This window comes from Notothenia coriiceps, unplaced genomic scaffold (genome assembly GCF_000735185.1).
Source record: "Notothenia coriiceps isolate Sejong01 unplaced genomic scaffold, NC01 NC01_scaffold00022245, whole genome shotgun sequence".
In the NCBI taxonomy this organism is placed as follows: Eukaryota; Metazoa; Chordata; class Actinopteri; order Perciformes; family Nototheniidae; genus Notothenia; species Notothenia coriiceps.
Window position 1 is genome coordinate 75073 of NW_011354946.1, and position 14862 is coordinate 89934.

General features: G+C 37.3%; 3 protein-coding genes across 3 annotated transcripts; 1 reads left to right on the top strand and 2 right to left on the bottom strand.

Moving 5' to 3' along the window:
• Positions 1–660: 660 nt before the first annotated feature.
• Positions 661–8073, bottom strand: LOC104953895 (outer dense fiber protein 2). Its single transcript, XM_010780929.1, has 17 exons — positions 8068–8073; positions 7551–7725; positions 6825–6948; positions 6581–6712; positions 6323–6397; positions 6068–6139; positions 5855–5971; positions 5584–5769; positions 5384–5493; positions 5168–5303; positions 4748–4858; positions 4175–4279; positions 3577–3735; positions 3115–3215; positions 2579–2741; positions 1814–1939; positions 661–1702 (listed from the first exon to the last, which is right to left on the bottom strand). Exons 2-17 carry the CDS (start codon positions 7712–7714, stop codon positions 1529–1531), a joined length of 2055 nt encoding a protein of 684 aa, XP_010779231.1. The 5' UTR covers positions 7715–7725; positions 8068–8073; the 3' UTR covers positions 661–1528.
• Positions 8074–8272: 199 nt separating this feature from the next.
• Positions 8273–10627, top strand: ift22 (intraflagellar transport 22 homolog (Chlamydomonas)). Its single transcript, XM_010780931.1, has 5 exons — positions 8273–8561; positions 9249–9328; positions 9572–9658; positions 9787–9989; positions 10078–10627. The coding sequence occupies exons 1-5, from the start codon at positions 8523–8525 to the stop codon at positions 10224–10226; spliced, it is 558 nt and encodes a 185-aa protein (XP_010779233.1). The 5' UTR covers positions 8273–8522; the 3' UTR covers positions 10227–10627.
• Positions 10467–12899, bottom strand: LOC104953896 (ATP synthase subunit g, mitochondrial-like). Its single transcript, XM_010780930.1, has 3 exons — positions 12782–12899; positions 12035–12195; positions 10467–10677 (listed from the first exon to the last, which is right to left on the bottom strand). Exons 1-3 carry the CDS (start codon positions 12831–12833, stop codon positions 10579–10581), a joined length of 312 nt encoding a protein of 103 aa, XP_010779232.1. The 5' UTR covers positions 12834–12899; the 3' UTR covers positions 10467–10578.
• Positions 12900–14862: the final 1963 nt, after the last annotated feature.

Sequence of the window (14862 nt, forward strand, 5' to 3'; positions counted from 1 at the left end):
TGACTGAACATAATTAGATAACTTGATGCACAAAAAAAGTTTTAACAAGGGTGTAATATGTTTTTTGAAAATATGCTCAACCAGTCGAATTGGCCTTTTATGGTAAGCTAGCAATATGACTTTTTCAGAGTTTCAGAGATGTTTTCCAATAAAATATGGTAAATAAATGGCTAGATTCATGGTAATATTACTAAATCTAGTACTGCCTTATGAGTCTCAGAGTGAAAGAGTGATAATAATTTATATAGCACCTTTCATGCATGGCATTCACCCCAAAATTGCACACAGATGAGCAAGTTAGGCCAACACAGGATATAGACATTTGCTGTTAGGCCAGTGGTTTCCTGTTAGGCCAATTCAGCATTTACAGTAAGATGAGCAAGTATTTTTTTTATCATGAAAAACACTTTACATGACTTTTTTTTACAATTAGAATTTATTATCTTTTATGAGTATATCTGGTTGTATATAGTGCTCATTTTCCATAAAAGAAACAAATGTATTTGAATTTGTGTTTTATTTGAGTTTGATGCATACAAATACTGTACTGTATATGATGATTACTTTTACCATAGAAGGCCAGCTCGACCATTTGGTAGAGGCTCATAAAAACAAAACTGTGTGGTCAGTCAAAAAAAAAAAAATGTGTTTATGCTTATTTGTGGCCCATTTGATAATAAAATGCAAAAAAATAATTTTTCAATAGCTTTTTTTCTTGGTTCGGCAGTTAAAGGGTTAACAGTTGCTTATAGAGTGAGATGTAAAAAACAAAACAAGATTGGTCTGGAACCATTTACATAAATATAGACCTTGTCTTGCAATTGTCCAAGAACATTTTATGTTGAATATACCAATTAAAAGGTGACCAAGGTAAGACTAATGCACAGTGCATTGTGGGTAAAATGAAACACTTGACAGAAGTGAAAAGATTGTTCAACAAAACACCCCCACCTTGTGGCCCATTACTGTTATACAGCTTTTATTTTGGATTCATTATATCAGTCTATAAGTATCAGAAATTGTGAGGCAATTGTGGCTTTTAGTTACTCCAAGCCCTACCTCACATCTTAATATTGCTTGTTTTATTAGTCCAACAGTCCAAAACCCCAAGGTATTTCATTTAAAATCATAAACACAGAAAAGCAGCACATGTCTGTTACCAACTCACAACTCTTTAAACATCTGTGGCTACTTTGAGTAACTCTAAATAAATCTGTCAATAATATCCACACAATATATTTTGGAACTGACTTGTCCAATGGGAATAGGATACAGAAGCACCACGAGTTCATATTCATACAATATCGTGTCATGTCTTTTGAGCTAAAAGCTGATATAGAAACTCCCCACGCAACAAGAACTGTCCCTGATTTCTGGAAGGAAATTGTTCAAGATTGTCAGCTAATTGTAGAAGTGAATATTTAAAAAAGTATTGCCTTCAATCACATTTTTCAAAAAAGAATGTATAAATATTATAGTACACAAATTAAATAAATAAAAATGATAATGCAAGCAAATAAATCCTTAATCATTTTAGAAAATATGCTGACTCAAAACATGATGATTGCAGTCCCTCATCAAACATGGTCTGGTACGAGTTTTTGAGGAAATCTACGTAGTTCTGAATGCTCTGCTTGTGGCTCTCTGATTGGTCCAGGCTGAGCTGCAGGTCCTTCAGACGAACCTCAAACCGTTTCTCTGCCTGAAGATAAAGAAACAGACACTCATAGTCACTCGACAAAAACCCATTAGAGGTAATATCAAGTCAGAATTCAGTATTATATGAGCGCGAGGGCTCCGAAGCAGCACTCACAGTGAGCTTGCTCTGGCGTATATTCCTCAGCTCGTTATCTCTTCTGCTCTTCTCAGATTCCAGCTCGAGGATTTTGGCCTGAAGCGTCTCTTCTCTGTAGACAGCCTGGTCTTTTACCTTATTGACCTGGACAAGTGAAAACATTTAGATTATCATCACTGTCTCTGTGCCAGGTTACAGTTATGTCAAACTGATTGTTATATCAGCAAGCACAGAAAATATAGACAATTCAGGAACTAGGTAGGCTATACAGGCTCTATTTGTGTTCTTTGAAATTGAAAAGGATATTGCATTGTGTTTGTTACTTTCGTTGCAGTTGTATATGTCTTAAGTGTAATTTGGTTTGGCTTCCTATTTATGGACATGCTTTTATTTTGAAGGAGAGGTAGCGCTGTTGACAGGAAGTTGTTGTTGCTTTGGAAACAACGTGACGGAGATTAACGGAGAAAAGTAATATCTACAATAAATTCAATTTGAAAAAGAAACGGGGAAAAAACAAACAAAACGAATATCCGAATAACGAAATTGAAACCCGAATAGTACTCCAACGAACGAATATTCGGATATTCGGGTACAGCCCTAGTAGATGCCAATAAATAGTTTACCATAAAATAATCATTTTAAAGCTTTAAACTGCTTACCATACAAGTATGGTTAAACATTCAAAATGGAACATCAGGGGTAAGACACTTAATAGGACAACAACTAAATGATTTCTTTTTCTTCAGTGATTTTTGTGTTGTCGATCTTCCTCATCTGTTGTACCTGCAGCCTGACGTCTGACAGGGCGTTCTCCAGCTGCCGGCTGAGGGCCTGGCTCTCTGAGGAGCGCTGGTCCAGCTGCCGGCTGCTGTAGCTCAGACCCTCCTCCTGAGCTGCCAGCCTCCTCACCAGCTCCAGGTTATCCTGCTGCAGCTTGTCCATCTTCCTGCAAACACATTAAATCATTTACTTTCCTCAATCTGTACTAATGAGACACGAACATTTGAAATGAGGCTTTCCCAATATCGATTACTGCGGCCAAATTAGCCCACGATGACAGTATTATCCCGATATTTCTAGATTCTAGAAAATACAAATGTTAAGATCCGTCAAATTCATCTTTGTTTAATGTGCTATAACTGTACTAGTGTAAATCTTTTTAAAATATGTTAATTTATTGGACAATATAAAAGTATAGGCCTACATGTATTTTAAACACAATATCAATTCCATATTAAAAAAAAAAAAATCACTGTTATCGACAAAAACTGCTATATTGTGATACTCCTATTTTTTATTTACATGAGAGGATGTCTTACTTTTGGAGGGAATTCACCGTCTCTTGCAGTTGTGAATTGGCATCAACAATGGACTCCTTCATCTCCACAGAGGATGTCAGTAATTGTGTTTGACTCTCCATCTGTAAAAGCAAAATATAGAGTTCAGATTCATTTGACTGGAGCAGAAAAGAGGGTTTGAGATAACATGCAAAACTGCACAAGAGGCAACCTTTCAAACACTGAATGTGAAGGTGACACCAATCCATCCATTGCTGATCAATAGAAACATGTAGGGGATTTAGAAGGCCTCACACAGCACAAAGCACTCACAAATTGATACGTACAGTAGGTAGGGATGATTGCAACCAGAGGGTATTAAAACACAAAAAACCAAACGCACAGCAGGACCAGAGAACAGGATGCATCATGGGGTTGCTCTACCGTACACTAATCAGATGTATGGATGTATACATGCTGACCACCACAGCTCACGTTGCACACCTTAACCTGCAGTTGTCTAACGGACTCTGACTGTTCTGAGCACTTCCTCTCCGAGCGTCGCAGGTTCTCCTGGCACTCGAAGAGACTCTGCTCGGCTGCGCTCAGTAACTCGGGGTAATGCTCCAGTTTGTCCACGCGCCCCTGCAGCTCCTGCCTCACCTCCAGAGGGAGTGTGGGGAACACACAAAACATTAGCCTAGTAATTCAACAAACCTTGTAGGCGGTCGCACTTAAAGCACAAGCAGAATTTTTGGAGATTTATCTTTTGACTGAGCTCTCGCAGTTGTTAGTTCTTTGAAGCGCAACATTACTGGAGAAAGTTTAGTAGTTAGAAAGTCCAGGGGCAACAAATGTTACACCACAAAAGAAACATTTAACAGCCTGCTGCAGCCATTCAAGAGGAGGAGAAAGTGCTAAAGGGTTGAATATACAAACAAAAACAACAAAGTGGGTTAATAAAAAAACAAAAGGAAAAATGATTAGTCTTCAAATATTATACATATTGTTCGATAAACATACTGTTATTTATTAAGGCTTTGTGCACGTAAACACATTCTAATCGTCAAATATAAATGTATATGGAGAGGCGGGAGTTTACCTTCTTTACTTCTGTATCTTTTCCATATTGTGTCTTCTCTGTATCTCTTATAAGGTTTGCATATTGTATCCTCAGTTCATCTAACTCTGCTTGCAGCTCTGAGACCTAGAACAAACAGAGCAGAGAGCGGTGTGAACAAACCTGTCGGCCTCTTTTCAACTAGTAACTGAAAACTAGTCATGTATTGATGAATCACTCATTCAGGTGTATCAACAGACCACATTAATGACTAAAATGTCGGTATGACGTCTTTCTTGTAAATATCTTTTTTAACACAAATGGAAAACTATGTTTGGAAACCACAAAACACTTCTAATTTCACGAAGAAGAAGAAAAGGTCAAGTTTCCCCCCCTGTGTTCCCTGGTCAGATGTGTGATGAAGTTTCCCCAGCATTCATAATCTACAGAAATATATATAGCTAAAAACACTTGCAATGTGGATTTAAGTAGGACAGTGTTTGAGATCGTTATCTTTTTTTAAATGTATTTAAAGAGCAAAACTCTGCTGAGGGAATTGTAATCTTCCCGGTTGGAGCTTAAAATTAAACTCTAAAATGGATAAGTTGATGTCACCTGAGATTGGCACTGTGCGGCTTGATGTTTGCTCTCCTGAGACAAACCCTTTTCCTCTATCAAGGCGGACTCACACTCAGCCAGCTGCTGCTCCATCTTAGCAACAGATACCTGCAGTTCCATCAACATTACATCACGTTGATGGACAAACAAATAAATAGAAACAATGAATGAAGGTTTTCAAAGTTTCACAATGGTGCACAGAGGACAGACAAAATAGACAAATGTGACAGATTGATAGCTTCCCGCAGATTACTAAAAGTCTGATTGCAGGAAATATAACTTATAACAGCAAGATAAGTTTATTTATATAGCACCTTTCAACACAAGGCAAATTCAAAGTGCCTTCAAAGGGAACACCAGTATAAACAGAGTCTTTTAGTAATGATTGTCAATTGCTAGCTGTTTTGAAACGTGTACCTTGAGTGTCGTATTATTGACGTGTAGGTCTCCGTTTTCAGCGCTGAGTTTTTCAACACGTTGCATCACAGTTTCATTCGCTGCAGTGAGCTCCTCCTTGTCCATCCGCAGCCTTGCTGTCACGTCCTTAACTTGACTTTTTTTGTTGTTGAAAGTACACATTATTAATCCATTATTTAAATGTGTGTATTGATTTACACTATAAAAGAGACTGACCTTTTCAACACCTCTATTTGAACTACAAGTGTGTCCCTCTCATTTGACTCCTGCTCTTTCTGCTGTCTCCTGGAGTCTCTTTCTAAACGGGCCTTGGCTATCTGAGCATCCTGTATGCCGAACGAGAAAACGAAAGTCAAAGCAAGATTATAAACGGTGACAATGTATAGAAAATACTATTTTAGTTTAGATTTTTGTACCTTTTCACGCATCTGTGTATAGCATTTCTCAATAGCGGCTTCAAATCTCTCAGCTCTCTGCTTCTGTGCCCGGCAGGCTTTCTTTAGAGAGTCTTTGTCCTTTGCTGCCTTCTCACTCAAAGATGGGATGGAAGCTTTCAGATCATCAATCTCCATCTTTTGCTCGGTCATGGTTCTTTCCACAGTCTGGAAAAGACAGCATGCTCATAAGGAAAGGCTACAATATTTCACCTTTTATTATGTTACACCTGAGAGCAGTGAGGGTGTGTACCCGGAGCTGCACAGTCAGACGGTTGTTCTCAGCTTCCTTGTTGCGTAGCTGCCCCTGCAGGTGAGCCCGAATCGCCTCCACAGACTTGTTCACTTGAACTGCACTCTTCATGTTCTCCTGTGAAGGCCAGTATAAACAGTCTTTTACAATTCATGCACTCTGCCTCCTTTGCATTTTTAGAGTCTGCAACCACGTCTGAAACAATCTGTTTACCTGGTCTTCTCGCCGCAGATTCATCATGTCTTCTATTTTTCTTTCTGTCTCACTCAAGTGTCTTTTTAAATGCTTTGGGAGAAAAATGACATCATTAAGCAAATGATTCGAGACAGGAATTTCCCCACTTTGAGAGTTATTATGCTATATTAGTAGGGATGGGTATTGTTAAGGTTTTAACGGTACTACTACTTTTATCGATACCGCTTATCGACCCGGTCCTTTAACGGTACTCGAACAAAAAACAAGTATCACCTCATTTTCACTCTCAGCCTGTGTGATCCTCTTCAACAGGATGTCCGTTTTTTTGTCCGCATCAATTCGATAAGTCTGAATGTAAAGACACAAAATATAACTATTAGGAAAATGAGAAACACATTTTTGACATTTTTCTAAGAAATGTGTGTTCAAGTTGTTAATTTAAAGCTAATTTATAAAAACTAGACCTTCACATATAAAACCAATGACATAACTACCCAGGGCAAAACACAAGTTGCAAGTATTGTAACCAACCTCTGCATCTTGGAGCTGTTTCAGTTTCTGTCGGAAAGACTTATTTATTCTTCTAAAATTCTCCAACTTCTCAAGCAAAAGTCCTCTTTGCCTTGTTATTCTGCGCTTATCCATGGCAGACTGTTTTGAATCCTTAAAGTGCAAGAGAAAAATGTATTAGAATAGAGGGCAGTGTAAGGGTTTTCAACACGGAGGGCCCATGTTAGAACAGGATTTGGTATATGCGAAATTGCAACCAACATACGGAAAATTCATCTTCCATGGCGTCTTTAAAAGACACAAGTTGTATGGCAGCAGAGTTAGCAGCTGCTTCTGCGTCCATCAGTGTTTTCAGGAAGGGGCTTTTTCCATCGGCAGAGTCTCCAAAACTAAACCAAACAAAAGAAAAGTGATTTTTAGTAGATGCAAAAGGACGACAGAAGGGCAGTTGAAATGTAAATTGACACGGAAATGTTTTGGAAGGTGAGCACACAATCACATTTCAGAATAGTTTTGTCACAACTCAAGTAGTTTAAAGTTGAACAGACATAAACAAGCGTTTTCACAAATTCAGTCAGCAATAGAGTGAGTTTACATAGACATGAATAACCTGTTTATGATCAGTTTTTGGGAGAATCCATTTATGACTATGTACACAATATGATAATAACTAGGGTAATCCTCATAGTGAATTTCACATGTAAAATAACACATTCATGAGGTTTTTCAAGCTTATGAACAGATTGGGAATATAGTGTTTACATGAGCATGGGAAATCAAGTTACAAACTAGTAACCTTCTTACTGTTTACTGGAGTTGAACAAGCTTCATAAATGGATTATTCATGCACGTGTAAAAGCAGTACACATGTGACATAATCATCACATCAAAACCAGTGGAATAGAACAGTAAGGCTGTGGCTGTTAGTGAATGGATGGTTTGTTTCACACATTGGGACTGTATGTAATCACATGCAATCATAGGACCTCACCAGTTGATGTCCGCCTCTGGGGTTCTTGTGTGGGAACTGTTGCATGTCTTGCTTCTTCCCCCCAGCTCACGAGAGATAGCTAGATCTCCACAGCTCAGAGTGCCATCATCCCTGGTAGAGCTGAAACCAAGGGGGGGACTATGGAGTTCATCCTCTGGAGACATGCCTCTTACTACTGAGAGAATAATACACTGTGTAAGTTACTTTGCATATCCTGAGGAGGGCAGCAAGTTAGTTCACACAAACAAAACATTTAAAATGTGCTTATTTACACTGTTTAGTCTCTGGATTGCAAAGTATTATGAAGGACAGTGAGAGTATGTTGTCAAGCTGACTAAGCCTCCTCCATGGCAACATACAGTTAGTGGCTTCTTAGCTTCACGTTATGCGTTATACTAACGACAGCAACGATGTGTTGATTCTACCAAGTAGAGCCACAGACATTAACAACATGTATAATATATTTAAACGTTTGTAAATTCTTAAGACATAGAGCCACTAATAATGTAAATAGTACCTACGCTTTTGCCTTATGTCGGTTGTGGTTATTAACAACGCTACTCCAAACTGAAGAGCCCTCTAACATGATTGATTCTGATTGGTTAGTGCTGAGGCAACGTAATGACGTAGACTCTTTTGCTTGCTCCTGATTTGTTCTAAAACAGGAAAATGGGTGGGATTACATTTGATTAAAGTAGTGTATAGCCAATGAGCAAAGAGACTTGCTGAAACCATAGAAACGAAAAGGAAGTTTACTGCCACGGAATATCAACCATCTTCTGGTAACATCAAGTTACCAAGACTATTAACATGTTGTACCTTTTGTTGCGTGAAACTCAAAACCAACCATAACACTGATAGTTAAACGGGACGTTATTTTACTTAAGTTGGTTTCGTAATATAGCATTGTCAGAGCTTCTTCAGTTCAGTCGGAGTTAGCTGTGCAGCTAACTCTATGCTCGGCGGCTGGAAATGTTTAAAGCAAAAGTTATCTTTATTGGTCCCAATGAGGTACGTTGAAGATATTTCCCTACTGTAACGTAGCCGATTTGTAGTGTCAAATGTGGATAGGTAACTCCATGGATAGGCGTACATATTGTATGCTTGCATAGACCTGGGCCTCTGTGTATGGGCTGTAAATGTACCCAGCTTGTCTGCGTTTGTTTATGTTAGTTGCAAAGTCTGCAAAGGTTAATCATAATCAGTGATTGCTAGTGTCTGTAATGGCTGTAACTTAAATTACAATTTTAAGGCAATCATTCTTGTACAGCATCTACATTATCTTACTTTGTACTTTCACTACATTTCAGAGGAAATGTTCTTTTAAATTCACTGTATTTATATGAGAGCTATAGTATTAATCTGTTCAATTTTCTTAAATGAATTCTTTATATTCTTGAATTGTATTCATAGGCACATCTATGCATTTCCTACTGTGGTATTAAAATTACTTAAGAAAACCTTTTTCTGCAAAACAATATACTGTACATTCAAAAATGTTACCTTCTCAGACCGGTCAATGTAGGAAAAACCAGAGGTGTCACTGAAACTTAAACAATGACTTAATACATTGTAAGGGCTAGTATGGCAAGATAGAGTCCTGCAACTGTAACATGTAAACAAAATGCATCTATTGTTTTAGGTATCACCTGTGTTGATTGTAGCTAATATAATTTTTTTATGTGTCTGTTTTTTCAGAGTGGGAAAACAGTTCTTGCTAATTTTCTCTCAGACACAGCAGATGTTGGAGGTGAATACAGACCGACACAAGGAGTAAGGTACAAACACTGTCAACTTTGCCGTGGTACACCAATTACCCAAGAAAGTGGAAAACATGATCTGACAGAATATTACGAGTGTCATTTTATAAATGTAGTCTAAAATATATTACCTTCATTATTGGATGATGAAGGGTATATCCTATCTTTTTAGCTTTGACTGTAATTATCTTCTGACGTTAGAAAACATATTGCAGCTGTACTCTGCTGTTACTGTTAACAAGTATCTCTAACTGTTCAAAGGATACTGGAATTTGAATCCCAAGCTGAAGGCAGTCACGACAATGACAAATGTGATGTTGAACTTTGGGACTGTTCAGGAGATTTTAAGTAAGTTCAATATCAAACTCTTTCAATGGCTAAAGGCTTTAATGTCCCCATACCATCTGGCAACACATACTTCAAATTGCTTTTCATAATTGCTTTTAATAATGTATTATGATATATTCTCTTCACAGATTGGAGACATGCTGGCCTGCAATAATAAAGGACTCCAGCGGTGTGGTGATCATTTTTAATCCTAATGTCCCAAGTCACCTAAAGGAAATAGAGACGTGGTACTCGATGTTCATCTCCTCTCAGAGCTTGCAGGAAAGCCAGTGTTTACTTATTGCTCACCACAAGCCCGGCAGCGCGGTGGAAGATGGACGGCTCCCTTTAGGTATATCCACTGCTGGCCTGCCACAGCTGTTGTAGGAGTTATTGTAATTACTATTCCTGTGCTAATATGTTCATTCTTTTCAATGCAGCCTCACATTTAGGCCGACTGCCGCTTATCCACTCCAACCTGGAGGAGGAGCCTGAGGATGTGAAGCAAGCTTTCTGCAAATACTTAGGAAGTGTTGTGAAAACAATGTCGGAGAGTCGAGAACGAGAGGAGATGTCCATCATTACATAGCAGCAAAAATCATAAAATATGCAGCTTGATTAAATATTTAGTTGAATCGGCAATCTTTGTTAAAGTATAAGATATACAAACAATTTAAATTATTTAAATTTAAATAATATATCTTGGCTGTCAGGAAATGGCATGAAATCCTCCACAACACCATGTAAATACTTTCCTACAGTTAGTTGATTTTGTCCATTCTGTTGACTTATTTGTTGTGTTTTGTGAATAAATAAATGTGTCAATACATTTTTTAAGACAGCAAATATCTGACTTTAGACATTGTTTATTTGAACATTTTGTGCAATGTGTTGAGAATGTGACAATTAGAAGTGCAATGGGAGAAAGAGCAGTTCACTCTTTAGACATCGTATCCAACAATGCCTCCTTTGCCAATGCATTCTCCAATGTAGAACCACATCAGCACCTCAGTGGCCACGAGTCCATTCCTTAGGGCATCCTACAAAACAAAACAAATGTATTTTACTCAAGTAAATAGCTTTGACAGTTCAAGATATACGAAATGTTTGTTATATGGTATTTTGCCACGGTCTGACAATGTTACATGAAAGAAGAATTGTGGAGTCCAAAATGTATTAATCCCTTCAGATGCATTCCAGCAGTAACAATACACATTTCATTACGCTTGTTTATAAAGTTTAACATCCCCTGACAGTCTTTGACACAAACACCTTGTTGGTCCACTCATTTTCCATTGAACCAACTGCAATGGCATGTAAATCTACACTGCTAGTTTACTAATGTGGCCCACAATGTTTACTTCTATTGTCTTGTACAATTTTCCATTCAATTATATTACTCAGTAGATTAATTCAACCATACAACTGGTGTATACAACACACTGATGACTGGGCATCGGAGCCAAATGGCTAACTTTGTTTGTATCTGGCATGAACAACTTCAGCCTCATGCAGATAGATTTACTCCCTCTGGAAAAGAATGGAGTGTCTAAAGTGTGCAGTCAGTTTAAACTGGCATTTTCAATGTTCTTATTTTGGAAACTTGCTTCTGGTTGCTTCAATTTTGCATTAAGTGACTAAACAAACAAGTTCCAGCAATATGTCATGAAATATGTATTTGTTTAATAGCCACTTCCAGAGCCTGAGGTTGAATATTCAAAAAGCTTTCATTGTCTGTCCAACATTCCAAAACTAAAATATATTCATTTCATTATCATATAAAATAGAGAAAGTAGTAAAATGTCCAACCTCAGCTAGTGTTCGGCATCATATTAGTTTTCCCAGTGGATATTAGTAATTGTACGTTGCTTGACTGAATGATAAATTGACAAATCTCAAGCTGCAAAGATAAATCGTTTAGCAGAAAAACTATTTTTGTAATTGTTCATGCATTTCTCCATTTTACATCATATTAAACAGAATATATTAGTGGTTTGAATGAAAAACACAGCATTTAAAGACCTTACCTTGGACACTAAGAAAATGGGAAAACATGTGCTCACTATTTTCTGACATTTCATTGACCAAATGATTTATTTATTAATGAAGAAAAATGTTGAGACCCTTTTGTTTCAGCACTTAATGACTTCAGAGATAACTGTTCTGGGCCTTAATACCTTTATGTTCCCTTACAAACAAAAAAGGTGACAACCATAGACTGTTTAGGGGACAACACATCAATGCAGGCTGTAATTTTTAGAGTTAACTGCTATTAATCCAGGCAGGTACACCCTTTTCTAGAATCAAGCCAACAAAAAAATACTTTATCTTTTTAAAAACAAAATGTACACACAAATAAATACAACGCAAGTAAGTGTCACACTTGTACAGACTCACCTTTACAGTGGTCTGTCCCAGGCGTCCTGCCTTGTAGCTCTTGAGGATGGCGGATGCCTGCTCGATGGCTTTGGGGATCTCAGCAGGGGTCGGGGGGACGAGCTCCACCCGGGCATAGTACCAGAATTTAGCCAGTCGGGGTTTGGAGTAGGTGAAAACCCCTGAAAGAGATACAAACACACTCAGAATCAGGTTTATTGCCAAGTTGGTTAACGCACACAAGGAATATGTTAAGGTGTATAATGGTGCATTCATAAACACAGTAAGGGGAAATAAGATGTACAAAATACAGCAAATATAGAACTATTTTAAAAACAACTTTTATAAAAATAAATATAAGTTTACAAGAAATATAAATATGCAAAAAAGGAAAACAAGATTATAAATGACAAAAAATACACTGTAAAATAAAACATGTGCAGTATATCCTAATTAAAAGTGGAAGAGTTGTGCAGTTTTAAAAGTTGGGGACAAATACCATTAGCTATGTAAGGAGCAGCAAAGTCAAAAGTCACTGAACCATTTCACCTTTCTCTATATAACTATATACAGCAACAATAAAATAAAAAAACCCAGGTTTTCTAGGACAACCTGCTGCAGAGGTGGATTCGCATTGACACCTGAGCGTACTAAAGGTCACACAGAAGGTGTGCTAACAAGCTGGGACAACGTGACCGAGCTGCTGCTGCTGCTAAACGGTGCACTCCACCGACACCGTTTAAAATTGGGAGAGTAAACTTAACTTACCACCGACTACAGCTGGTACTTTTGCAACGAGTTTCTGTACTGCCTGAGCCATATTGACCAGTGTGCCAAAAACACCAGAGGAAGAAGGAAGTAGGAAGAAGAAAAGTGGTGTCAGAAGCCTTCCGGGTTGCTGATTTCAAAATAAAATGCATGGAAAAATGTTTAAACTACATAATTTAATAATTTGTACATACTACTACAGTGTTCTATACAACGGACTACATGGATGTTTAATAAGAACGAGGGACTACTGTAAACTCATCTAGAGACTCTGGACCGTGCTCTGATGCTGTTTTATGCTTTATGAACGTGGACAACATAGAAACATATTCTTCATGACCAAAGTTGTAATTGAAATAAAAAAGGAAAGGGAAATTTATGCTCGTCACCCTCTCCCTCCGGTCCACATTAATACAAATGATCCCAATACGTATGATTTTATGAAAATATCTTAAAATCAATACAAATGTATTTATTATAAACGTTAGTCCTTAACATCTATCACTGTGTATATCACCATTCAAACATCTTTTAAAAGTTGAACAAACCCCACACAGCTCAGTGAAATGTTGACTTTATTTGATAATTTCAGTAAAAACTAATGTTCATATTTCTCTTTTTGATTATTATACTGATGAGCGTTCAAAACAAAGCACTTTGGCAACTTACCACATAGCCTACGTTTTAAAATGCTTAATAAGCACCGTAACTTTCATGATATAACTTCTCCGTCATAATCGTTTGTTTCCGTGAACGGCCGACTGTTGTGTGACGGCAAATGCTGCGGCTGCAAGGCATTGTGGGGCAGCATTTTCTCCTCTCCTTTCGGTTAGGGAGTGTCACTACCCAATCCGTCCCCCTGCCCGATCGGTACTGCGCATGTGCGAGATGGTCCGCCATATTGGAGAACTCACGACGGCAACCCAGGAAGGACACTTGACACAGTGGCTTTTGGCAAAGCTGAAAAATAAAACGAGAGAGAGATGAGTTATTGTTATTACAACGTGACTTCACTATTATTTAACAACTCTTGTAATGGGGTTCTTTTATTTGGGGTTAAGTACATTGTCAGAATTAGTGAGAAATGGATTTAACTTCTGTTAGACAGCCATATGCCATACATGTTTGCATACATTCACAGTAAATATTTATTCAGTATGATAGCTGTCTAACAGAAGTTAAATTCATTTCTCACTTATTCTGACAATGTACTGAACTGAAGAAGCTCTGACAATGCTATATTACGAAACCAACTTAAGTAAAATAACGTCCCGTTTAACTATCAGTATATATCTAATCAGTGTTATGGTTGGTTTTGAGTTTCACGCAACAAAAGGTACAACATGTTAATAATCTTGGTAACTTGATGTTACCAGAAGATGGCAAAGCTCAAAAAGAAAACGCGAGAGAGATGAGTCACTTATTCATTGTCAGAATAAGTGAGAAATGAACTTCTGTTAGACAGCTATCGTACTGAATACATATTTACTGTGAATGTATGCAAAAATGTATGGCATTAATAATGTATATCTAATTACATTAACTGTGAATGTCTTTCATTTTAATTAATTAATTAATAACACATTTTCCATAAAAAAGTTGATTCAAGAACAAATCTCTGTTATTAGATCAGTACTTTTGTTATATGACAATTATTGCTAAATTTGAAAGGTCTTTACCAGCTTTGTAAGTGAGAAATGAACTTCTGTTAGACAGCTATCATACTGAATACATATTTACTGTGAATGTATGCAAACATGTATGGCATTAATAATGTATATCTAATTACATTATCTGTGAATGTCTTTTATTTTAATTAATTAATAAAACATTTTCCATAAAAAAGTTGATTCAAGAACAAATCTCTGTTATTAGATCAGTACTTCTGTTATATGACAATTATTGCTAAATTTGAAAGGTCTTTTCTTTACCAGCTTTGGAATATATATATATATATACAGTATATATCGCACCTTCTGCCATCCCAACTGACAATCATTAACACTTAGATTTAATACATATATTCTACTGTTGGATGCTTATGATATCGTCACCCTTTCCAGTGATACACTTGGACACTG